Genomic DNA, 27,532 nt, shown 5'->3' with positions numbered 1-27,532 from the left:
TATCTGCTCAAAACACGAGCGCCATGTTTACTTCGGTTCTGTACAATTGATGTTTTAGAAAGCTGACAGTCAGGTAAAATCAAAGTAAATAGTATTCACATGTCTGCGCACGACACATTGGTTTCATAAAAACATGTGAACATGCTGAAAGTAAATCACTGTGAACGTCTCTTGCACTAATTTTGTGCTTACTTCACCATGTAGACGTGTTTACCTGCTTCCACAAGATATTATTTTCTGCAGGTTTTTTTTCTGGAAATGCAATATTCATGACAGCTTTCTATTCACTTCAACTGTTCCACGTATAAAGAGAAAGTAAGCATGTGTCTGTAGTGGAGACTTCTCGGCCACTGACTGATGAACACCAGACATCGCTCATCGCAGGTTTGGAAGTGAACACCAGTTACAAAAAAAAAATGTTTATTCTGTAGAAAAGCTTTGTACATATAATAGAGGTAATTACATTATATACACGGATGGGTAGACGAGGCTGGGATAGGATGGGAGGAGGCGCCTCGCCCTCTGGTTCACCGCCCGCCTCCCTCCCTTCCTCTTGCCATGGAGCGCCTTACCTCAGTGCTCCCTTCATTTCCTCTCTTACCCAAGAATCACTTTATGAACTATTTTCTTGGTGGGGACTTGTGCCTGTGTCACATACACACACACACACACACACATATATATATATATATATATATATATATATATATATATATATATATATATATATATATATATATATATATATATATATATATATATATATATATATATAGACACTCCCCAGAGGTGAGTGTCGTTGCCTCACCGCCGCGTCACTTCAAGACATTCTCACTCTCACTCACTCTTTGGTTTGCAAATATACGCGGTTTGTCTAAAAATTTCAGGTTTTCACTCGGCGGACAACACGACAGACCGCACGTCGACTACAATAATTGATAAAATACATTATTTAAAAGATAGTCATATATATACACATATACATATCTGTTCAAACAATATTTCTTGGCAGGATTTACTATTTCTGCGAAGACAATGTTCACGGAACAGATCACACGAGTCATGTCACTAATAGCTGCGCAATGCGTACGTGTATTCACTCTATTTCCCGTTGAGGCTGCGCGATTCGCTAAGCTTCAAGTAGGAACTTTGGCTTCCAATTGTAAGATATAATAAAATTTGCACTACACTATTCAGTGTAGCAATGTTCCATGTATGAGGATCAGTGTGTTGGGGGTGGAGGGTCGCCAGGCCAACTAGCACCTGGCTGGACAAGGCCGGGCCGCAGCAATGTAGGGACGACCAATGACTGGACCAAGAAGGTAAACGCGAACTAATGGGCAAAAACGCAGTTTATTTCATCTGTGCACGGCTGACCTTCCCTCGCAGCGACGTGACCAGTTTCAAAAAGCTAGACCAACTCACTTTACTGGAGACGCTCAGTCACACTACACCATCGGCCCCGAAGGTCACAGCGCCGGGCCGACGTCCATGGCAGCACCGATGGTGAGCGCAAATTACCACTGCTCAGAATCACCGCTGGCACGCGGCGGCCGGGAGCACAGGGTCTCTCTCTATATTCAGAAACACAACTCCGTGCAATCAGGGGCAGCTCTCCGTCTTGTTACTACCACGCTAACACCCAACGGCCGGCGGTGTACATGTGTTGCGCTCTACCCGAGTACACGGACCACCGCCACAGCCGCCCCTCCACCACCGCCCCAGGAAAGGTCGCGGGCATCTTATATGTTGGAGACTTGCCCGCAAGGCTCTTGAACGGGCGGCACCACGCTGTACAAGTTGACATGGGTGTGGGCAGGGCGAGCAAAGCTCAAGAGTGAGGGGACGGGAGGTGCTGGTGGGGCAAGAGTAAACACTGGGCCGTGGTGTGGGTGTGTGGAGGCAGGGAAACCAGACTTACTTTCAGTCAGCTTGTGACTCTTGACCACCAGCGATTCATCAAGAGTGAGATCCGCCAAGGTACGATTCCAAGCACCCCATTTGGAGGATGTAGCAGTGGCGGTGTGTCCCGCGGCGGCAGCGGCACGAGCTCGGCGCCACACTAGTCCCACCACCAACAACAGCGCAGCCAGGACCCCAGCCCCTATCCCCAGCAGCACCTCCAAGGACATGGGGGGCTTCGCCTTATGGACTAGCGGCAAGTGTGGGCATGAGCTTTGTTCTTCCTGGCGTGGGCAGCGAGAGTGATATTATGAGTGTCAAGAGTAAGATGGGCGGAACGAAGGGGCTGACCAAGAGGGCCTGTCATCACCTCCACCTGGACCTGGTACACTGTCTCGGGCCACAAGGTAAGGTCCACTTCGGGAAGGTCAGTGTACAGGTGCCCTTTCAGTCCACCGCCCCTCCACCTCCCACGTCACCAGGTAGTCAGCGCCGCGCGGGCTCAGTGGTGGCCACCACACCCTCGCTGCCACCAACCCCTGAGGCCTCCACCTCCGCCTCGTGCAGCAGAGGCCACGCCTCCTCGCCGTCGCCAACATCAATGCCATTGGACTCAGTGCGATCATGGGTAGCCTGGGTCAAGGGCATGCCGAGGGCTGGCTTCATGGCCCCCTTGGGATGTGCAGGCGGGGCGTAGGGCGTGATGATGACCGACAATACGCCCGATTCCGCTACAGCAACAAGCTTCATGTCTGATCCACTGCTGAGGTCTTCGAGGGAGGCGCCGAAGTCAGCAGTCTGAAGACGTAGTTCCCAGGCCTTACCAGGCGAACGGGTGAAGAGGGCGAAGACCACGTGCTCCCTCGGGGAATGGCGACCCCAGGAGAGCGACCACTGGGCGGCTGTCCCACTGAAGACGAGGGTGAGGCGTGAGTTGTGCTGGCTGAGCGGCACCACTTTCCTCGGGTGGGCGGCGTGGAAGGCGCAGGAGGCGTCGCATCCCTTGTCCTGTACCACACATGGGTTAGTTTTTGCTACTGTGCCAAGCAACTACTGCTTACTATAGACGTGACTGGACAAGTAATCGACCCCCAACTAAGTCAATACTACACAACATTTATGACAATTAGGAGACTAATGATGTACATCACCAAACTCAGTACTCACACAGATGTCGTGCTGGCCGCAGGTCAGACTCCAGATGGGGAAGTTGGTGGCCAGCATCTCACACGCCTCCCAGCACTGTGGAAGAGGGGAAGAGATGACACACTCAGACAGGGAGAGGAGGGTTGGTGACGGACAGTGGGGACCAGGGGAGGGTCACGCAAGAGAGGAGTACAGGGCGAGGGACACCAGGTGGCAGAACAATTTGTCGCCTTCCCGCTGCGAGGAGGGTGACGCTCAGGGTGCCACTTACTAAAATAACACCAAATATAAATGATTAAGTGTATGTAACTTTCCTGAGCATCGGCTTTTTTTTTTTTTTTTTTTGGAGGTGGTGCTTACACTAATGTGTTTTCTCGACAGTAAAGGAATATGAACAGGCATTACATGACTCAACCACCGGGTGATAAAGTTATTTTAAGATAGAAAGGGTTAGACAAATATTCAAAACAAGTAATCTCTCTCTCTCTCTCTCTCTCTCTCTCTCTCTCTCTCTCTCTCTCTCTCTCTCTCTCTCTCTCTCTCTCGAATGCAAATTATGCCAATTAGAACATTCTGAAATGTTCATATAATTCACGCGGCCCGCTAGCCGTCAATCGCAACATTCCTAACATTTGAAATTAAATTTATGAGACAAAACGGCAATATATCAACATTCCATTTATAGGAAGGTAAATAAAAAACGCTTACAGCCAAGTTTTGAAAAAAAAAAAAAAAAAAAAATCAGCAAAACTCCAGACGTGACTCCTTAGTTTCAGCGCGAGTCGTTTACGTCAAGATCATGGGGAGTGAGCGGAGGCTAAGTCCCACCCGACCTTCATTTGTTTCTCCCTATCTCGGCGGTGAGTGCGGTGGTCTTGTCAGGGGCAGCCTTAACACACGAGGAATCTTTAAGTTGAAAGCAGCGTGAAATACGGAGAGGCGAAGGTATTCCCTACACCCCTATCATCCCGCCATTGTGCTCAAAGGCTAATAGTCAATGCAAGTCGAGGGCAGCCTTTGTCCCTGCGTCTATAACCCCAGCGGCCTCCACCATACACGCCCCGCCGCCTCTTGTCTCGCTCTTCTTTACGATGTATTCTCTTGGTTTTCGCCTATTCTCCCTATTCTCCTAACTCCACCGATGGGTTTATATATCAACATAACTCCCAGCCCACGACCAGACAGAGGAGACAGAGGATCCAGTCCCTTTCTGTGTGGTTTCTCCAATTGTCAATTTGGTCCAAAGAATTCACGTTCCTAAGCGCCAAAGCGAACTATAGAGGCCACGATGCGTCCACTCCTACATTCTCACTGATGAATGGTAATAAATAAAGAACATTATGCTTATTCATGCATGTTTAACCGCCTCTTTATAGATTCTGGCCGGCACTAGACGCAGATGAGTCCCTGCAACTGTATAAGACACCCACACACACTGCATGGTCCGCGCCACACAGTCTCCGGGCGATATAAACCACCGCAGGCCGCTGTTCAGAAATGCAAAGTGGACAATATGCAACATGACTTTCGCTCCCATAAATCCGCAGCTAAAACAAATGCGCAGCGCGGGGCCAGCACTCCCAGACCGCATATGACGCTACATGTGTTACAATCAGCTATGAATTTATGTTCCCCGTGCTTGTATACACTCGACTATAAGTATTGAATTATGAAACAAATGGTCTATAACGTAAATTTGATGCGCGCAGATTAAGTCAATAGACAAGAGGGTAGAAGGATCTGGGCGGGAAGGAGTAGTGGTGGGGGGTAAGGGCAGGCAAGGGAAGGGGTAAGAGAAGGAAGGAGGGAAGAGGAGGCAAGGAGGGAGAAGAAATGGGAGATGCGTGCTCAAGATTTACGCCAAAAAAACAAAGTGATAATAAACAAATATTAATATAATGCAAAGGGGCATGCAAACGAGAGAGAGAGAGAGAGAGAGAGAGAGAGAGAGAGAGAGAGAGAGAGAGAGAGAGAGAGAGAGAGAGAGAGAGAGAGAGTGGAATTACTACAAACAAGAGAATGGGAGGAGATGTTAAGTGGGGAAGGAAGGGGGCAAGTATGGAAGACGGAAAGGAAAAGGAGAGAGTTAAGGAGGGAGGGCCTGTGGGAGGGAGGGAGGGAGGATAAGAGGGAAGGGAGGTAGAGGTAGAACGGTAAACTATGCACGAACTCCCTATAAAAACTTCCTTCATTATCCTCCTGCTCCACACGAGGGCCCCTCCCGCCTATCATTACCCATCAACCCAATCGATCTATCCACCCGCCCTCCCGTCCCTTTTCTCTGATTAACTCACCGAATACACGCCAACCAAAATAGAAAAAAAAAAAAAAAAAAGGAAGCGGAGAAGTGAAAAGAGACATGCACGAAAACACCCTCCACACTAATGATAAGGAAAATAAGAGTAATATGAACAAGAATAATAGAAGGAAGGGGGTGGAAAGAAAAGAAGAAAAAAAATGAGCTTCTCTCTTCACAATTCACGCGATAAACTAGATTTTTTATACTGCTAAGAATACGTTTTATTTTGTATATATTTTTCCCCAGTACGTAAATATAAAAAAACTAATGAAACCCTGAGAAGTATAACGCACAACAACAACAACAACAACAACAACAACATCGATAATAACGCTACCGAATCCTGCTTACTACAACGGCCCCAAAATTATACTATTCATACGTCGCCCCGCCTTCCTTCCTTGCTTCCGAGTGGCGGTGTGCGCGTACAGGGATAGATACTAGTCTGGTGGTGGTCAGGGCTGGCGGAGACGTGTGGGAGTCGGTGGGTGAGTCGGTCGGTCGGTCGGTCGGTCCGTGTGTGTGCCGGTCCGCTGTCCTGATGCACCGGCAGCCGCGCAATAAATAAGATGGCGGACAGTTAATTTGGCGAGGGTAAGGCAACACGCGGCCAATTTGTAGCAGAGAGAGAGAGAGAGAGAGAGAGAGAGAGAGAGAGAGAGAGAGAGAGAGAGAGAGAGAGAGAGAGAGAGAGGGAGAGAGAGAGAGAGAGACTGACAGACAGGCAATATACAAAGATGAACAGATAGACAAAATTAAGACACACACACACACACACACACACACACACACACACACACACACACACACACACACACACACACACACACACACACACACACACATACACGCTCGTGCGCAAACATACACAAGCAGAGAGAGAGAGAGAGAGAGAGAGAGAGAGAGAGAGAGAGAGAGAGAGAGAGAGAGAGAGAGAGAGAGAGCTGCCGGGCGGTCTGCTGTTATCCTGCTCCTTTGAAAATTATCTACGGTTGTCCCATGAACTTTCATTATTATTGTTCCTGTCATTATTATTATTATTATTATTATTATTATTATTACTACTACTACTATTACTACTACTATTATTATTATCAATATTTCTATTATCGTCATCATTATCATGAGCTATAGGAACAACGATTATGTACAGTATACGTAGTAGTTAATAATACTATATTATCATTATTATTATTACTATTATTATCACCATCATCATTATTACTAGCATTAAGAATTCTGTCACCACTACAACAACAACAACAACAACAACAATAACTACTATTACTACTACTATTACTACTACTACCACCACCACCAATACTATTACTGCCATTATCACCGTTACTTCCATTACCATTACCATATCAATTTCATCATCATTAGCTCAGTAAGTGGCATGGTACACAACACATGCTTGCCACAACCCAATATGTACCGCGTTCCCCCTTCTCTAATTCCACGCTCCCTCCAATCTTCAGGGTTGAACTGGATTTTCTTTATATGACTAGAATTTATGCGGGTGTCTGGTTAGGGAGTGAGAGCCAAGAATTAGGCTTCATTTATGGACGACAGGCAAGCGGCTCTCTCTCTCTCTCTCTCTCTCTCTCTCTCTCTCTCTCTCTCTCTCTCTCTCTCTCTCTCTCTCTCTCTCTCTCTCTCTCTCTCTCTCTCTCGGTAATTACCTGATATTGGCTTGCATGTTTGTAGTCTTCCATGTAAGTGTGTGTGTGTGTGTGTGTGTGTGTGTGTGTGTGTGTGCATCCTAAAATTATTTCTGTAAACCTGTGTGTGTGTGTGTGTGTGTGTGTGTGTGTGTGTGTGTGTGTGTGTGTGTGTGTGTGTGTGTGTGTGTGTGTGTGTGTGTGTGTGTGTGTGTGTGTGTGTGTGTGTGTGTGTGTGTGTGTGTGTGTGTGTGTGTGTGTGTGTGTGTGTGTGTGTGTGTGTGTGTGTGTGTGTGTGTGTGTGTGTGTGTGTGTGTGTGTGTGTGTGTGTTCTTTCATGTGTTTATCCCTGCGTAAGTTTCATCCAAGCAGCAGCAGCAGCAGCAGCAGCAACCACAAGTGTTGAGACTTCGTCCGAAAGCATCCCCAGCAAGGCAGAGTTTCGTACGCGGGAGACTCTCGTAGGTACCGCGGCCTGAGGGGGTTTCCTGCACAAAGATTTTCTCAATGCCTCTGTGCTTTTCTAGCTTACGAAATTTCATGGCTTTCTATAATTTTGCATAATTGTACAGCCGGTGTGCGAGAGGAGCGTGTTCATGCTAGCGTCCCAAGGCTCAAATCCGCACGCGATACATCCTTCAGTAGACAGTTAATACATAGACTACGACTGAGCACTTGACCAATCACAAGCTTACTACGACGTAAACAAGGATGTAGCGAGGTCTGATTGGCTGGCTACTTCAGGCGGTCGTCAAGATTGCCTTTCTGCAATAATCCCGTAATCATTATGATTTTGTTTAAGACTATCAATAAATTTCAGCGGTTTACAATAAATTATAGCCCGCGACATGAAATTTACAACAAGTGGCCCGGGCGGTGGGCGGCGCGGAGCTACTTGACCTGCCGGAGTGGGGGGAGGGTCCGCGGGGCCCAAATATGGCAAGTATTGTGTGTTTTAAGCAGGTGAAATATGTGGCCGAGGGATGTGGAGCGTGTACTAGCTTACCTGTTTACATTTCAGACTGATAAGCCAATACTAAAACAACAAAAAATAATTTAGATGGTCAGCGCCGGTGAGAGTGAAGAGCCGGCCCGCCATGCGGCTCCCGAGTGGCGAGGTGCAGCAGTTCCTGCCCCTCTAAAGAACGCGGCGCGGCCTGGCATGCGCCGAAAACTGAAATAATCTGTAACGCCGGTGGTCTGCGCGGTGCGCGGGGAGGAGAAACAGACAGCACCACTGGCAAGCCTGTCCCGCCAGAGTCAAGGCCAGTGTCAGCTGCGCTGGCCGATGCGCATTCGATAGCGCGGCACAACAAAGGCGCCAATTATTTACCAGTTTTACAATGATCTTCTGCCTGGTTTTTTTCGCTCTTTCATATCAATTATATCTCGGTATCGGCAGGCACAGACGCTGAATAAGAGGTATGGGCTGCTTGGAGGCAAGCAAGCTCAGGCCTGGCCACGTCCAGTAGCGGCTCCAGTTGTCTCCGAGCATCTGGCTCATTAGTTCCGCCCGCTGCCCGCTTCTCCCAATCCGCCAGCCTCCCTTCCTCCCGCCCGGCCTCTCCCAGACGTCTGCCCGTCCTCCTTTAAGTAACGCTTAAACAAGAATTGATAACATTGAGAGCATACAATGGGACAGACTCGAGCGTTAATTATCAAAACAATATATTCAATTACCTCCTTGGTCAAGGAGTCGCTGACCTCCGAAAGCTGACCTTATCTAAATGTGTTTCCAGCCAAGGGACGGGCGGCGGGACACAAAAACACCACTATGAAGTTCGGCTCATCATGCAAGAAGGAAGCATCCAGGAACAGGCTCAATGACGGCTGCACCTTGCCTAACATCAAATATAAAAATACTCATTACTAATTTTGCACACTTTCTTTCCTAAAGTGATTGCTTCGGATATGTTCATGTTCTCCGTTAATTCCTCCCTGGGGTAGAACAGCCTACGTACCCACAACCTCACAAAACAATACAATATTTCTCCAGGAATTGCTGGCAGGCTGGAGGCTGGGCCGCCAGGGCTGGGCTTACCCTCGATGCTGACCAACAAAGCATTCGAACCTGACTTTTTTATTCGAAAAATTTGCATAAAGAATATGGTCCGGAGTCTCCCCTCCTCTCTCTCTCTCTCTCTCTCTCTCTCTCTCTCTCTCTCTCTCTCTCTCTCTCTCTCTCTCTCTCTCTCTCTCTCTCTCTATCCCGTTTTACACGCACACGCACACACACACACACACACACACACACACACAAACAAAGCCAGACGAATCAAATTAATGAATTGCAGTGACACTGTGACAAACTCCAGGTCTGGATATTGCAGGGAATCCAATGAGGAGCAGCAGGGGCAAGGGGGCTGAGTGACGGACGGCGAGGGTGGGGCGGTGATGTGTGGCAGAATGACTAAAGTGACGGAAACCGATGACAGGAGGGGAGGCAGACGACAGAGATGACTGAGGGAGGAGAGCCAAGAGAGCACCACCGTAGATGATAGGAGGGGGGGGAGCAGGTGATGGAAGGGGTTGACAGGAGGGGCGACGGGAAGGGGGTGATTAGCGTCACTACACATTAATTAGTAAAGAGGAGGGCGAGGACAGGCGGCCAGGTTAATAAAAACCAATAACTCTTGTCACTCTTAAGGAGAAAGAGAAAGGAGGAGGCAGGAAAGAATGTCGTGCACGGAAGAAAGGTGTAAGTGAAGGACAGATGAGAAGAGAGCAGAGACGTGGAGGAAAGAGACATGTGGAGAAAGGTTGATAGAGAAGAAGCGAAGTAAGTAATGTTTGGAGTGAAAGGGTCGTAGGGTAGAAAAATGGATAAAAATATAATTGCTAATAATAGTAGTAGTAGTAGTAGTAATAGTAGTAGTAGTAGTAGTAGTAGTAGTAGTAGTAGTAGTAGTAGCAGTAGCAGCAGCATTAGTGGTAGTGGTAGTAGTAACAGTAGATGTAGTATCATTATCATCTCCAGGTTTCCAATACGTAAGTGCTCTCTTCTGTCTAAATACAAGGGGTCCCGAGAACAAGACCTTTCCCTGACAATTTCACATTCATACGCGAAAGGAAGTGGTTTCATTATTCTTACTTGACACTTTATTCTCCAGTAGTTATTTCTAATTTTTCCTTGTTTTCTCGTATCTTTTTTTTTATTCTTTATATTCCATGCCATGCGCTAAAAGGCAGGTCTGCATAAAAGATTGTTATTATTTATTATTATTATTATTATTATTATTATTATTATTATTATTATTATTATTATTACTATTATTATTATTGTTGTTGTAGTGATTTGCATTAGTATTAATAGTGCAATTAATATGATGGTCAATACTATTACCACTATTAGTAGCAAAGTTCCTGATACAGACAAAAACAATAACGAAGCAAGTCAATAAAAAGCAAGTGCCGCTGAGAGGGAGAGGGAGTCACAAATGGGTGTATTCATGAGGACATTCCCAGTCTGTCCCTCCTTTCTTTTTTTTTATAATAAACTATCTTGCTCTAGGAAAATAACATTAAACATCACTATTAATCACGTGCCTTATCCTCCACATAACTGACCTCTCCTATCACCTTACTAATTATAATCCCCTTACCTCCATTGTAAAAAAAAATAATAATAAAAAAATAAATAAAAAATAAATAAATAAATGAAATAAAATAAATAAATAAAATACATGAATAAATAAATAAATAAAAAATCTCCACTATACTCAACATAACCCTATTTTCCCCCCTATTCATCGTAATTAATCGCCATTATCATTACAATAAAACCCGACTCTCCTAATAATCAATTCCTCTCACCATTACAATGATCCCCATCCTCACTATGATTAATTAATATCCTCATCAACAAGTACTTAGTCTCCACAATACTTATCACATTGCCCATCCTCATTATAATCAATCCCACTCTTACCATCATCATCGTAATCAACATTTTTTTTTTCGATCCTGACACACCAAAACATTACCACAAAAACCAAGCAGTCCTTACCCTTTCCCCCTCCAGAGAAAGACACGTATTTTCAACCATTTCCGTGTCTTACCTCATATATACCTCTAGCAGACCCCAGTGGACGCTATTAGGGACTTTCAAGGATATTTTCAAGTGACGGTGATAGTTTAACAAGGATTCTGCTTCTGCATCATCCATAGGGAAGGAAAACTCATCAAATGCCGAATAATCATCCCTATCTTTGAAAATTATCCATATGAGAGATCAAAAAGCTTCAGAATAAGAGTCCAGTATCCTTAAGCGTGTTGTTCTCCCTTCAGGACTATTTCCGAAGGCCACACAGATGACTAGTAGGGCTCGAATGAGTGTTCTTTTTTTTTTCCATTAATGATGCAAATTCCTTGTTAAACTATCACTAAACCTATAAAAAAGCATCCATGTTACTTAAAATAACTTCTTCCACTACTGCTGGTTAAATGTGAGAGGACTAGTACAGTTCTAGTGAGTGTATTTTTACCCGTTAAAGATGTATATTTCTCATCAAACTATCAGTAAACTTATACAAAAACAAACATCCATGACGCCTACAATAACTTCCACTACAGTCGGCTGAGTGGATGAGTGGAAGAGTGGATGAAATGTTTAATGCGAATCAAACACAGGTAAGCTCAGACCATCTCCCAGTGCTGCGTCTGCTAACTACACTACCACTGGCTCCCCCACAACACCAGCAGCAGCACTTCTCCGCCCTTGTTGCCCTTCCGATAACCCGCCCCCCCCCCCAACCAGGCGCAGAAAAAAAGCGGGGCACACAAAGGCTGAATTTCACGGGCTCCCTATCACAGTCCGCCGGTCTTTGTGGGTCGTCTCCAGCAAGGCTTACGGTAGAGGCGCCCTTCCTTGCTCCTCGTGTGTGTGTGTGTGTGTGTGTGTGTGTGTGTGTGTGTGTGTGTGTGTGTGTGTGTGTGGGTGTATTGGTTTCCATTACCATCTGAAACCATCTCTCTCTCTCTCTCTCTCTCTCTCTCTCTCTCTCTCTCTCTCTCTCTCTCTCTCTCTCTCTCTCTCTCTCTCTCTCCCTATGCACGTCACAGCTTCGTGAGCGAGGCGACGCTGAATGACAAGAGCCTACTGGTTTCAACATTGGTATTTCCTTTGAATGCCTTGAATCAACAAAATACAGAGAGAGAGAGAGAGAGAGAGAGAGAGAGAGAGAGAGAGAGAGAGAGAGAGAGAGAGAGAGAGAGAGAGAGAGAGAGAGAGAGACTCGACGGTGCTTAAGGAGAGAAAAGAAAAGGAAACAAAAAGTGCTGCTAATCATGACGTGAGGAAGAGCCGGAGACAAGAAAGGGAGATATGGAGAGAAAATCCACGAAAAATGACTTATGAGACACACACAAAGACTAGCTTCGAAAATAAAGATAAATATGCAGGTATGGAATATGGAGATTAAAAATAAAATACAAACGAAACTTTCTCCATGGTTTTGCTTTCTTTCTCCCATCACTATAAACGACAAAAATATCCCTTGGTATCCTCTGAAGCGTCACCGGCAACTCTTCCCTCACTTGAATGGACGCAAACCGCTACTAAAGGGCAACAAAATGACCTCTACAGCCGCCCACGGGATGGCTTTGGGGGAGGAACGGACGCTATCGGGCCTCGGCTTCCTAATGACCGCCTCACACCGCGATGAAAATGCAAGTTCTGAGGGTTTGTGTCCCGCCGAGATGGGCTGATAGTGTCTCCCGCTACTGCCTCCACGATACGCGCCTCACTCACTCCACAAACAGCAATTATTGACTGACAGTAATGATAATAAATGTAATAATAATAATAATAATAATAATAATAATAATAATAATAATAATAATAATAATAATAATAACAACAATAATAATGATGATAATAATAATAATATTAATAATAATAATAATAATAATAATAATAATAATAATAATATAATAATAACAACAACAACAACACCAATAATAATAACAATAATAGAATGATTAGATAAAATAAAAATAATTTACATACGTGAAACACACACACACACACACACACACACACACACACACACACACACACACACACACACGTTTTTGTGTGATAAATAAAATAAAATCGGCGCCGAGGCACAATCCTGCCAAGTCTCCGTGAGCCGCAACGCGTGACGTCTGTGATAGCAGTTATAAGCGGATGAAACGGACACGCCAAAACAACACGTTCATTTCATCTATTGTGGCTCCTATAGTGAGAGGTGGAGATACAATCTGGAGAGGGATCCACACCCTCGTTAGTCAGGCTTTGTGGGCGTAACAAGTGAGCATCGCAAACTTCATCGACTACCAGCAAGACGACTCCCACCACCCCAGCCCGCGCCTCGCCAGTCCCTCACTGCTGAAAGGCGACCCGGGAAGGTGCGCTCGTATGTACGCTGTGAGGCTGATGTGTGACCGGATGGCGAGGGTGAGTTGCCTGCCGGGGTGACGGAGGGAGAGGAAGGCGCTTTGAAGTGATAGGAGAAGGAAGGCTTGACAGAAAAGAAAAGGCGGTGGGTGGTGGAGGTGAGTCGTGAGATTGGTTCAGAGGCGGTGTTGTGACGGAAGGCTGGGGGGAGGAATGGCTAGCGGGGCTTGACGGATGAATCCTGCTGGATGAGTTTTACGCATCTTGGGTGATGGTGCGACTAATTCTTTTTTTTCTAATTTGTTATTTTCTATATTTAGTTAGATGTATTTTGTACATTCCTACCCTTTATTTTAATTTCCTGAACTTTTTTATAATGAACTTGTAAACTTATATTTTCTAGTGGATGTCTCTGATCTGCTCTCACATGAGATAATTTATATTTAACCTAATGCGGCTGAAACCCATAACCTTAAAAATATGCTTTATGCTTTGACGTGTCTTTTTTTTTTTTATGGCTAGTTACATTGCTATGGAAATCTTAACGTCACACTTGGAGGTCCCTGGGCACAATCTTGGTCAGAAGTCCAGCAAAATACCCCACAAATAGTTACATTGTGTTTAGAACTTTCAATCGTGTGCCCTATAATTTGTTGAAAACCTATCAAACTTTTTTTTTTTTTTTTTTTTATAGATTTCCAGCAGATGCGAGGACTTAAGATTGAGGGAAAGCATTCAACGTAAATGAAATAGGTGTGGAAGGTCACTCGACATGTAACCACTACTGCTGGGGCATATCAAAGTGGAGCTGTACTAACGTAAACTTTACCTACATTTGGAGGTCGGTCTGGCTAGAACTGTCGCAACACACCGGGTCGGTCTGGAGTCAACGGTCTTGCATATAATCAGTTCGTCACACATTTTCTTGCCACAAAAATCAGTTCGATGCGAGGCATTACCCCAAAACTGGTCTCTTGTAAGACAAGGTAAAATTCCCCAAAGTCAGTTAGGAGAACAGTCATTTCCTCACCACCAACCAGCTCCATCGGCAGCCCAATCCCCGGCGCTGCCCTCCGAGGCCCACTCAGCCCTCACCCTCACCCACAAAAACCAGGGCTACTCAGATACCGAGACACGACACCGCACAATAGGTAAGAGAAATAGAAGGAGAAATGTAGTGGAAAGAAGAGACAGACATAACATTTAACAGAAAAGGAATCAGGATGAAATAACGAAAACCAACTTGTACAAGATAAAACAGACAACTAAGAAAACAATATTGCTGCCCAAAGACAAGGACTGAGGACTAAAAACTAAACACAAAAACGCATGTAAGATTGAAACAAGTGAAAAAGCAAAGTGGTGGAGAAACAAGTAAAACAGACGAGATATAAAAGTAAGGGAGGGAACGTGGGAAAGAAAGGGAAGTCTGGGAGAGTTGGTGGTGATGGTGTTGGTGGTAGTGGTTAATGCTCACCTGGTAACACTGGGTGTCACGCTGGCAAGCGTTGTGGTGCTGGGTCACCTGGTCGTCCAGGAACTGCAAAAAAACAGGCAAACGTTATAAGAAAGAAAAACAAATAGTCAAGCGTTAAACAAAGAAAACAAGATTCCCATAAATAAGAAAATACAATGTTACTACACGCCCCCCAGAAAATCAGCAAACAAAACACATTCAAGCAGAAAAGCTCAAACGAATAAAAGTCACATGATTTAGAAAGAAGATGTTGCAAGAAAAATAAATCGCGTGTTAAACACGAACAAAACAAAAGTCCTATATAGGAAAGAAAAAAAAAACTACTACGCAAGCAAATAGGGAAATAAATAAAACACATTCCAACGAAAACCAAAGAGAAAAAAAAAGTCACATGATTTAGGAAAGAAAACGTTACCAGAAAGAGAAAACAAAAGAGTCACGTGAGACAACAAGCGTCGCACACAAAAGGAAAACCACAATGCGATAGAAAAAAAAAAGTAAAACAGAAAAACTATCAGCAAGCATACACGTGTGTTTGTTATCAAGAGGAACACAAAGGTGGCTGATTAATTACGCATAAGCGGGAAAAAAATAACGACAAAAATGCACAAACAGAATAACAATGCAAGCAATATACATTAACTCTGAAAAAAAAGATACATCAGTCCAATATGAACTCTTCCATACCAGACCTAAACATTCACATCATACCTACACCTCTTCCTCCTCATCCCCGCCCCCCAAAGCCTCCCCAACCACGCCGGCTGCCAGGGTCATCCATCTCCAGGCCACACTGTCTCACGGCCGCCCCGACACCACCACCCACTGTACACATCGCTCGCTCCCCCTCCGCCCCCCACCGAGCCACCAACACCCACACCCACACCTCGCACCACAGCCCCCACTCCCATCCGCTCCAACGCTTACACGGGCAAACAACAGCTTGAAATTAAACGGAACACTATTTTCGCCACACTGATCAGACAGACTTCGTTACTCATAATAAACATGTGTTACCAGAAAGCACAAACACACAGGGAACGGAACTGATTGAAAGATGGTGAAGAATGAAGAGTTTGGACAGAAGAAGAAAGAAGAGTTAGGAAAATTAAAGAAAGTAAGAGATAAAAGTTAAGCACACAGGATTTAGTTTTGATTTTAGTTCAATAGTTATAGGAAATCTGAAAAAAAAAACAACAGTAAATATGCTAAAGAAAGAATCTACTAAAGTGAACACATATCTTCAGATATGGTGAAAAACATTTTTTTTTTTTTTTCGTATTAAGCTCGCCTTCAACTACAAACTGAACACAGCTACATGCAAACAAGTCAGCCGATGACGCCGTATGTGTATTTTCCTCTCAGGTCCAGCTACATTGCCACTGTATCCACTGTTCATCCTAAAAGTAAGTACGTTTTTTTTTAATTAATTACGTTTTTAAGTTACTATCTTTAAATTTTACTACAAAAATACACAGTAATATGAAAGTTTATTTTTCATATTTTCCTCTTATCTTAAAAGTTTGAAGGCAAAAATCAAACGTTATGAAAATTATCTCGCTGTGCGATATTGTAATTAATCAAAAGAAACCCACTTAAAAAAAAAATAAGTAACTAAATATGCTATCTATTTGAGATCTGCATCCTCATTGTTTTTATAACTAATGCAAAATTTATAATTATATCTTTCCGATTAAAAGAATATACTTTCCTCTATTTCGATATATATATATATATATATATATATATATATATATATATATATATATATATATATATATATATATATATATATATATATATATATATATATATATATATATATATATACATATATATATATATATATATATATATATATATATATATATATAATATATATATATATATATATATACTATATATATATATATATATATATATTATATATATATATATATACGAGTATATATATATATATATATATATATATATATATATATATATATATATATATATATATATATATATATATATATATATATATATATATATATAGATCTATTAAGCGAAATACCACCCCAAAAGCTCCGACGCGGCCAACAATAACAAGTCAACAAGACGAGGTAAGAAACTCCATTCGCTGACCAAACTGAGGCGGCCGCGTGTGTTTGAGGAGTCTCAGCCCCTCAGTGTTGACAGAGGGAGAGTGAGTGTGCGGTCAGCAAGGTGACCAACCACGGGCGACCTCCAACTCGGAATATATACATAAATGGAGAGGATAAGCAGAAGAGCTAAATTGGAAAATCCACTGCAAAATCCTTGGATATCACAATTTGCATCATCCTATAGCGAATGCTGTGGTAAGAGCCATCTTCCTTGAGAGGTAAACAAAGATAGAACATTCAAGAGTCTAGTGAAAGAATAAAGACATAACAAGTATAAACCACATGAAAATAGAAGCAACCACGTACTGTACCTGAGAAAAATACTGACATTTATAAAATTGAATGAAATACTTTTCTTTAATTCAATAATTTTCTTTAATTCTATTTTTTTATTTTATTTTATTATTTTTTTTTTTATCCTTGAGTCCTTCAGTTCCCGGGCGGCAAGTGTGGCTCTTGAGGAGGTGCTCACAGAGGCCCTCTTCACCAGACGCTGGGTGACCTGACTTGACCTGCTGAAGAGGAAGTCTCTCTCTCTCTCTCTCTCTCTCTCTCTCTCTCTCTCTCTCTCTCTCTCTCTCTCTCTCTCTCTCTCTCTCTCTCTCTCTCTCTCTCTCTCTCTCTCTCTCCAGAACTGAATGAAAAACAAAGTGATTAAAAAACTCAAATAAGAATACGAGAAGTGTAAAAGGCTTAAAGTAACGTGTGTGTGTGTGTGTGTGTGTGTGTGTGTGTGTGTGTGTGTGTGTGTGTGTGTGTGTGTGTGTGTGTGTGTGTGTGTGTGTGTGTGTGTGTGTGTGTGTTCACAGTAAACCATTAAGTGTTGACTTGGACCATTCCAAAGTTTACAAAAACATGGAAATAAGCTGAGGGTGATGTTGGCCAATCACCCAGACAGACCGCCGAGAGGGAGCCAGGCAGGGCGGGGAGAAGGGGAGGAAGAAGGGGAGTGGATTGGAGGAAGAAGGGGATGGGAGACATGGCGGGAAGGGGAAGGGAGGAAGGGGAGGGGAGCACAGGAAGACAAACTAAGAAGGTAGAGAAGGTAGAAAAAGGCTGAGAGAGAGAGAGAGAGAGAGAGAGAGAGAGAGAGAGAGAGAGAGAGAGAGAGAGAGAGAGAGAGAGAGAGAGAGAGAGAGAGAGAGAGAGAGAGAGAGAGAGAGAGAGAGAGAGGGGGGGATAAGAGGAATGGGAGAAGACAGAGAAAAAAAAGTATGAAGAGAGGAAATGATGACAGAATACAAAATACAAATAGAGAGACTGAAGAATCCGGAAGGAAAGTTAGGGTAGGAGAGGAGAGAGGAAGGGAAAGGAAAAGCTTAGAAAGGAGGAAAATCAAGACGATAAGGAAGGAAGGAGAATAAAAGAGAGAAAGGAAGACGGATCTACGGAGTGAAGGAGGTGGAGGAGAATAAGATAAGACCATTGGAGTGAAAGAAGAAAGAAGAGAATAGCAACGCATAGCAAGAGGAGAAACTTATCGACACACACACACACACACACACACACACACACACACACACAGAGAGAGAGAGAGAGAGAGAGAGAGAGAGAGAGAGAGAGAGAGAGAGAGAGAGAGAGAGAGAGAGAGAGAGAGAGAGAGAGAGAGAGAGAGAGAGATAAACAGGAACAAGTGACAGGTGAAGGGAAACAAGAAGAAAGAAAGATGCTAAGGGATGCTGCTCGGAACAAACAAAGGAAACCAAGACAAGGAGAAAGATGGAAGCAGATGGAGGCTGTAGAGCAATGTAATAATTATGGGAGAATAGGCGGCAGAAGCGATTGGAGGGAGGCAGGATGAGGGGTGGAATGAAGGAGGGCGGGTAGGAGGAGGACGAGGAGGAGGAGGAGGAGGAGGAGGAGGAGGAGGAGGAGGAGGAGGAGGAGGAGGAGGAGGAGGAGGAGGAAGAAGAAGAGGAGGAGGAGGAAAAATAAAGAGAAGACGAAGAAAAGTCGAGGTGAGAGAGAGGGGCTTCTCGCTGTTACCGTCTTCCTTTACCTCGAAACCAAAACCAGCACAGTTCCAGGTAATCTGTGAAGGTCATTTGCCTCCTCCAGCAGTGCACTTTCATTTGTGTTATTATTCTCTTTTTATATGCCTTGGCTTGTAGCGTGAGTTGGCTATTCTATTTCGCAGGCTAAAGCGCTAAGTACTCTCTTCTGTCACCATCATCTTAGTCATCATCACTCTCGTCTTAATAATTAGAAGGCAAGTATGCAAAGATCATTACTTACAGCCTCGTCGAAATCCCCAACTCAAAACGTGGACCAAAAATATTCGGAGAAATTAATAAATGTAGCCATTACGATGGGAGCGAGAGGGAATAAAGGAAGGGGAGGTGGGAAAGGATCACGGACCATTAATTCTCAGCCAAATGGTTGTCCCATTCAAGACCGGCTGACGTTCTGTCGTGCGGAGGATTTCATTTCTTCGCCGCTGAAATATCGCCATCATCTTTCTTTTCTTTCTCCATACACATATACGTTCATTCTCTCTCTCTCTCTCTCTCTCTCTCTCTCTCTCTCTCTCTCTCTCTCTCTCTCTCTCTCTCTCTCTCTCTCTCTCTCTCTCACTCACAAACACGAGGGCGGGCGTCAGCGGGTATCCAACGCTGGGCCCGGCAGAAGCTCAGTTGCTCCGGCAGGGATGAAGGAGCCGGAGGGTGACGGATACAGAACGCCCTCCGTGTCCGCCTTTTATTCGGAGGGCGACAAAAACAGGGTATAGGTGACAGGAGAGGGATTAGATTCCGTTTGTCGTGGGATTAGGTTCCGCTTAGTGTGGGAGTTTCTATTCATGCCCTAGGTCCGTGTCGGGGCGGGGCAAAGGGAGGCAGGGCGAGGCAAACGACCCAGAATTAATTATTGGTTTTATGTGTTTTCAATCAGGGGATAAAACAGCTTATTTCCTTTTTTTCCGCGGAAGTTTTGTCAAGGTAACGAGAGAAGATTGCAACGGAAAGTACTTTTGGGTGAGAAAGGAAAATGTGAACTGAGACATACAAAGGAAGAGTGGAGAACGTGCAACGAAATAAAAAGGGAATAGGATGAACAAAATGAGCAATGCAAAAGAGAAATAAGTAATCCTCACATGAGCTCACACACACACACACACACACACACACACACACACACACACACACACACACACACACACACACACAGACACACACACACACACAAGTAAATAAATAAAAATAAAAGCATGAGGCGAGAGAAAGAACTGAAAGACGATGCATCAGCTGAAGAGAAATAAATAGTGAGAAACCACACAAAGTAAAATAGAACGTCAGAATGAGAAGAACAATCGCAGGACAATCAGAAGGCATTCTCATCTCTCGCTTCCTCGTGGACGGGGACAAAACCGGCCCAGGTGTGGCTGAGGCAGACGGCAGACAGGACTAGCTAATGACAAAGTTGTAAAATGACTAATAACAACAGGATCTCTCTCTCCTCTCTCTCTCTCTCTCTCTCTCTCTCTCTCTCTCTCTCTCTCTCTCTCTCTCTCTCTCTCTCTCTCTCTCTCTCTCCACGACACTCTAGATTCCCTGAAAGATAACCAATGCTAATAGTGGCAATAATAGTGTAGTGGTGGTGGTGGTGGCCACTTATGATGGACTGAAGGGACGAAAAAAAGTCACCAAAAAAATAAGATCATTAATAAAGTGAGAACCAGAAAAAAAATGTATAATTCAATCTTTGATGAAATTTGGGAGTAAAGTGAGACAACTGGCGGCTTTTTAATTCTCATTTCTTCACTATGAGGTCGAGACTTATCTGGATGAGGACTTTTTGGGGGACAGGATGAGGAGAAGCAAGGGGGTTTGGCGTGTGAAGGTGGTGTGTGGTGGGTGAAGTAGGAGCACGCAAGGAGCATTAATGTTTGGTAAAGGGAAGATGCAGTGTGTAGGAAGTTATTTCATTGTTGGGGATAGGGAATAGGATGAACAAAATGAGCAATGCAATGCGATAAGGAGATGAAACGCGGAGAACAAAGAGACACAGAGACACTACGGATGAAAAGAAAGGGAAAAATGTAAAGGTAGAAAAAAGGAAGAAGAAAAATCCGACGATATGGAACAGGAAACGAGATGAAATGCGAAGATCAGAGACACAGAGACACTAGGGACGAAAAGGATGTGGATATGGTAACAAAGAAACGGAGAAATAAAAAAAAAGAATATAAAAAAAACAAAAGCCTGATGATATAGAATAGGTAAGGAACAGGTTAAGGTGTCGACAAAGCACCAAGGAAATGGAAAACAGGCAGACAGAAGAAAAGCAGAGGTAAAAAATTGCACACTACTGAAACGCCATGTGGTCAGTTGAAGACGAAAACTGAAGACGACGGGACAGGACAATGGGAAATTGTAGGCGAGAAGGGGAGAGGTAGGGGAAGGCTGTGCATGAGATGAGACGCCACGTGGTCAGCTGGGAGTTGGAGATGAAAAATGGGGGGGATGGGGAAATAGCTACCTACTAAGTTGCGGGTGAAACGAGCACGATGGACAGCTGGGGGAAGGACAGGGCGGCTCCCATCAGTCATTAGTTACGTGGCCTATTGTCTCCCTGATACCCACGGATCCGCCCTTTTGTGTGGGGAGACGGGCATGGAGAGGAATGGTAGGGAGAGGAATGGTAGGGAGGGGAGGAGGCGGAGGAGGACTCAACCACCTACACCATACCCATACCCCATACCCCTACACCCACATACCCTCCCTCCCCTGTATTCTATCCTCGCCCGATCCTACTCATGGTTCCTTTCCTCCCCTGTCTGTCCTCAAAGCTTCCCTTCCTCTCTCCCTCCCACCCACAACACCATGCCTACCCCGAGAACCATTAACTTCCTGTAATGGTAATGGTAATGGTTATTCTAATGGAGGGAGGCGATGTAGGTGGTGTGGCTGTATTGTTGCTGTTGTTGTTATTGTGGTGGTGGTGGTGGTGGTGGTGTTGTTCGTTGCAGTGGTGGTGGTGGTGGTGGTAAAGGAGAAGGAAGAGGAGAAGAAAGGAAAAAGAACAATAAGAGGAAGAAGATTACAAGGGATTACGAAAGATTACATACAAACAGCAACGGTTCTCCAAGTCCACGCTACCTAAGCTGCTTGGTCCTCTGCTCTACAATACAGTAACTACGTGCATTAGAGAAAAGTCGGTACTGCGGAGGAGGAAGAAGAAAATCAAACAATACCTATGGCTACTCTGTGTGTGTGTGTGTGTGTGTGTGTGTGTGTGTGTGTGTGTGTGTGTGTGTGTGTGTGTGTGTGTGTGTGTGTGTGTGTGTGTGTGTGTGTGTGTGTGTGATCTTCCAGCAGCAAAAACTCCAGCGCCTTCTTTATCTGTTTGTCAGTCTTTGTTTCTTTCTTTCTTGCTGTCTGTCTACCTGTCTGGCCCCTTCTCTCTCTCTCTCTCTCTCTCTCTCTCTCTCTCTCTCTCTCTCTCTCTCTCTCTCTGGATATGGTGTGTCAAGAGAGAGAGAGAGAGAGAGAGAGAGAGAGAGAGAGAGAGAGAGAGAGAGAGAGAGAGAGAGAGAGAGAGAGAGAGAGAGAGAGAGAGAGAGAGAGAGAGAGAGAGAGAGCAGGCAAGTGGAGGAGGCTGTGACCCACTACACAACCCACGGCCCGCGGGCACTCATGTTTCGCCGGGTAATTACAGCGAGCATTGCATATTTCGATAACTCGGGGCCGGGATTTGGGTGTGGATGCTCGTGTGTGTGTGTGTGTGTGTGTGTGTGTGTGTGTGTGGGAGGGGGGATGGTCAAGTGCTCCAGGGCTAATCCATACTAAGAAAACACACACACACACACACACACACACACACACACACACACACACACACACACACACACTTTAACATTCCCCCCGCGAGCTGCCTCCCCGACTGACTGGGAGACGTAGTGACTGACTGACAAACTGGCTAATTAACTCAATGGTGATTAATTCCATAAATTACTGAAATATCCACGCGGCGACGGGGACGACTACTGACTTCCTCGCTTTATGACTGGCTGGCTGACTGACTAATTAATTAAGTGAGTGACCACAGGATGATCAAGTGCGGCCGGAGGAGGAGGAGGAGGAGGAGGAGGAGGAGGAGGAGGAGGAGGAGGAGGAGGAGGAGTAGCTGGAATGGTGAAGCAGCAAGAGACCAAATTGAAAAGAAAATCAGAACTAGAAGGAAAAAGAAGAACAGCAAATTTAAGTGGTGGTGATAACAATGATGGTGACGAGAATGATAAAGAAGGAAGGACTAAAAGAGGAAAGAAAAATGACATCTTTCCAACTGTTGTCATTCTCATTCTCTTTCCCTTCAAACTTGTGGAACGAAGATGAAAAGAAGTTGAAAGGGTAATTTCAAAAGAGATCATTATGAAAATTATGATGATGATAATGATAATGATGATGACCGCCAATAATGGGAATGGTCGAGGCTGTGGCTATGGTAGGCCGAGCAACAATGGTACTGCCCCCAGGCTTTCCTCTCTCTCTCTCTCTCTCTCTCTCTCTCTCTCTCTCTCTCTCTCTCTCTCTCTCTCTCTCTCTCTCTCTCTCTCTCTCTCTCTCTCTCTCTCTCTCTCTATCTATCTATCTATCTATCTATCTATCTATCTATCTATTTATCTATCTATCTATTTATCTATCTATCTATTTATCTATATCTGTGTGTGTGTGTTTCTGCTCGTCCATCTGTCTGCCGTACTCTAGGTAGCGTACACAGTGGCATACCCAATGAGATTCCTTTTACGCAGAAGTCAGAAAGAAGACGGAGAAAGAACTACTTAGGTATGAAAGCAGCTAAAGTGGAGGGAAGCAGATGATGAGCAGATGATGATTCCAAGCGTGTGGAAGAGGGAAGGAAGGATGAGACGGTAGGCGAGGAATGGATGAAAGGAGGTGAAGGCGGTGGAAGGAAGGGGGACGAAGAGAGGGAGAGGTGAAGACCAGTGAAAGAAAAAGAGAATTCGTGAGGCTTTAGTTGGGTTTTGTGTGAGGGAAAAAGTAGGGATTGGGTAGAGGAGGGAAGGAGGGTTTGGGACAGGATGGCGGGTAGAGGAGGAGGGCAGGAGCAGGTGTGGGTCCTCACTGTGCCCAAAATTAATGACTGTCTCCTTGCGCATGCCATCGACCCACCACGCCGCCGCTCCCGTCCTGCCTCGCCCCCGCCTCCCTCTGGCCGGCCTCCTCCTCAACTTGCTTCTCATCCCGCCTCGCCTAACTCGCCTCCGCCTCTTGTCATCGCACACCTGTCCTGTCTCACCTCGTCTCCTGGCCTAGGTATAACTCCCACTAATTGCATGCCTTACCTTATTTCACCTGCCTCATTTCACCCGCGTAATCACCCACGGTCTCGGTTCCTTCTTCATTACCTGCCTGTCCACCCTCATGGCTCATCTTACCTGTTTAGCTTTCATTTCACTTTCCTCTTCATTTGTGCACTTTTCTGCCATTTCCATCTATTATTTCTCATTCCTTCTTCCTACCTTCGCCTCTCCCTTGCTTTGGTCACATCCTGAGTTGGCAGCCTCTCACCACGCATGGTTCTGCCCGGCCACACATGATCAACATTCTTTACCAGCTAATTACCACTCGCTCCAGGTAACACAATCACACAAGGTATAGTGGACGGCGCCTGCCTCGTCCTCCTCTCCCCGCCGCCTTCCCGCTTAGTGTTCCCGTCGTCAGCAGAGTCCCCGGCGCCTACCTGATATGTTTACCAACAAATTATCATATGTCTATCAGGGTTTGTAGTGCACGTCACGCCTGCTGGGTGTCTCATATGATTACCCGGCCGGCCTCTCGTACACATTTATATTATGGAGTTTCATTAGTATTATTGTGCTTTATTTATTAGTATGCCGGAGTGTTATACGATCACTTTGTCACCTTAATAGTAGTGTTGTGCTAATGTAACACCTGTTTGGCCCCACACAACATGACCTATCATGTTATTGGCTCACTCCCACACCCTCTCTATCCAACGCACCTCCCTTTTATCAACCGTAACATCCTTATCTAATCTATCTAACACTCCTACTTGTCCATCGAACGTAACATTCCTTCTAACCGATCTTATCCCCACAACATCCCTCCCTTCCTAACTGTATAATGCCCCCTATCAGCCCAGTCAGCCAGCAGCAGCGCCCCGCCCGCCGCCCCTCGCCACGGCCTCCCCCTGACGGTGCCGCTAAGCCAGTCTAGTGTTTACGCGGCGTCGGTTCCTCTGAAAATCTCCCAGCAGATCGCTACGGCCGAATCAATTACCCCAAATTCCACAGGACTAGGGACTTCACCTCAGGTCCAAGAGTCAACACAAGGAGTTTATACAGCGAGCCTCCGGGGAAGTCTCCCTTATTGTCCTGAGAGAAAAAGTAAGAATTTCCACAATGATAGACTCGGTACGGAAGGGTGAGGTGCAGTACCTACCTACAGGGAATGGAAGAGAAAGGTAGGGGTGGGGGGCCGGGAAAGAATGGGGAGAGAGGGGGATGGGGGAGTAAGGTGGAAGATTAAAGGCAGGGTGATCACTGGGTAAGAGGAGGGAGGAGAGGGTCAGAGGATTAAACTGGGAGCTTTAAATGAAGGGAAGGTGAAGGGTAGGTGATGCGTGTGAAGGGAGAGCAGGGCCCGGGGTGAGGGGGACGTGTAAAGTTATGTGTAAGAGAGACGGCAGAGTGTAAGGGACGGGAAGATAAGATATAAGGGAGATGGTAGGGTGGAAGCTGATGGACGGATAAGATACAAGAGATGACACGGATAGAACAAGGAGGAATACAAATTTAGGAGCGAAGACTAAGGCACGACATTAGCGGGTACAAAGTACAGGAGACAAAAGCAGGGTGGGCGAGGAAAACTTCTAAATAAAAGAGTAAAGTGAAGCCGTAAGCACAGATATTAAGAGCGAGGAAGAAAGAGGCTAGAAAGAGAGAGAGAGAGAGAGAGAGAGAGAGAGAGAGAGAGAGAGAGAGAGAGAGAGAGAGAGAGAGAGAGAGAGAGAGAGAGAGAGGGAAGGGGGAGGTGTATATGTAACGTTAGACAAAAGAGGCCGAGGCTCTAAGCAGATTTGCTTTAAGCAGATAATTGGCAGACACGCTATAAGACGGGCAGATAAAAGGAAGACTGAGTAAGTGGACGGATAAGTGAGAGGCTGGTGAGAGTAAGGGACAGACTTAGAAGGGAGAGAGGTGTAGGAGGGAGGCAAGAAGGGGGTCGAGACTAGAGAGGGAGAGCTAGGGAGAGAGTAGGAGTAAACAATCCCACACACTGAACACACGAGCGCTCCTCCCCATCATCACGTGTATTCGCTAAGAGAGTGACAACAGCAATTAAGATCCAGGACCAGTTCCCGTAGAGCTCCGAGGGACGCCAACACAACCTAGCTCGGCCTGGTATGGAAACGGAAAATTAAAGGTGCTGAAACATCAATTCACGAGCCCAAATGAGGCTATCGGGCGGCCCAACAGCGGCGGGGGATTCGGCCGCGCTTGAAGTCTATGCGATGGGTCAGGTCCAGCCAATCGACCCACCAGGAGCAAGGCGGCGCAGGGGCACGACGTTGAATTATGTCGTACAAGAGGCTATGATAGGAACATAATCACCGGACGACTGACTGCCGGGGAGAGAGAGATAGAAAAGGAAGGAGGGATGGAAGAAAGGCAGTGATAGAAAGGGAGGATGGAGGGATGGAGGGATGGAAAGGAGGAAGGTAAGGGAGGGAGGGAAGGAAGGAAGGAAGGAAGGAAGGAAGGAAGGAAGGAAGGAAGGAAGGAAGGAAGGAAGGAAGGAAGGAAGGAAAGACGCGTAGATGTTAGATAGGGGGAGGGTGGACAGAAGGAAGGGTTAGCCAAGACGTTCTCTCTATCCGTACAAAAAGAAATGGCCATCTCCCGTCTCATCCGATTGCGGTTAAATTTTCACTCACGCTTGACTGGAACGGAAGAAGACCAGCGAGCACAGAAAATGGAGACAGAAAAAAAAAAGACATGCACGAACAAATAATAAACAAAAGAAAAAATATAAGTACAAAATAAAAATGAAAGCGAAAACAAAAATCTAGGAACTTAAAAAACAAAAGCAGCACGGAAAAGCAATAAAAAAGGGTGTACCTTACTCCAGAGAAATTACAAAACAATGTCCCTAAGTAGGAGACGAGACAAACACATCAGACTTCAAGGTAAGAGGAGGAGGAGGAGGAGGAGGAGGAGGAGGAGGAGGAGGAGGAGGAGGAGGAGGAATGGAAGGGAAGGGGAGGGAAGGGAAGGAGGAAGAGAAAGAGAAGGCAAAGACGAGGATGACGATAACAACAACGAAGACGAGAGCAAGGATGACGAAAGACTTGGAAGACGAAGGAAGAGAGAAAGAAAAAAAAAACAAGAGAAAAGACAGATTTAAGTCTGCCAGAAAAAAAAAAAGAGGATGGGAGGACAGAGGATGCAGATTATGAATTAATTATGATTCATGGCAGTGTCTGTAAAGTGAGTGTGTGCATGAGTGAGAAAAGGAAACAGGAAAGAAAAAGGGT

At 45.2% G+C, this 27,532-nt stretch overlaps 1 protein-coding gene across 1 annotated transcript in view; it reads right to left on the bottom strand.

The window, feature by feature from the left end:
* Window positions 1-760: 760 nt before the first annotated feature.
* The window catches only part of LOC135099935 (uncharacterized), a 30,200-nt gene continuing 3,428 nt past the window's right edge, over window positions 761-27,532 (bottom strand). The window contains exons 2-4 of the mRNA XM_064002654.1: window positions 14,868-14,930; window positions 3,070-3,144; window positions 761-2,910 (exon numbers count right to left, since the gene is read on the bottom strand). Coding sequence (XP_063858724.1) covers window positions 2,389-2,910; window positions 3,070-3,144; window positions 14,868-14,930 — 660 coding nt within the window. The 3' untranslated portion in view covers window positions 761-2,388. The remainder of the gene's footprint in view (window positions 2,911-3,069; window positions 3,145-14,867; window positions 14,931-27,532) is intronic.

The sequence above is a fragment of the Scylla paramamosain genome, chromosome 4 (assembly GCF_035594125.1).
Source record: "Scylla paramamosain isolate STU-SP2022 chromosome 4, ASM3559412v1, whole genome shotgun sequence".
In the NCBI taxonomy this organism is placed as follows: Eukaryota; Metazoa; Arthropoda; class Malacostraca; order Decapoda; family Portunidae; genus Scylla; species Scylla paramamosain.
Note: the sequence above shows the minus strand (reverse complement) of the source record. Positions and strands in the feature narration are given on the sequence as shown.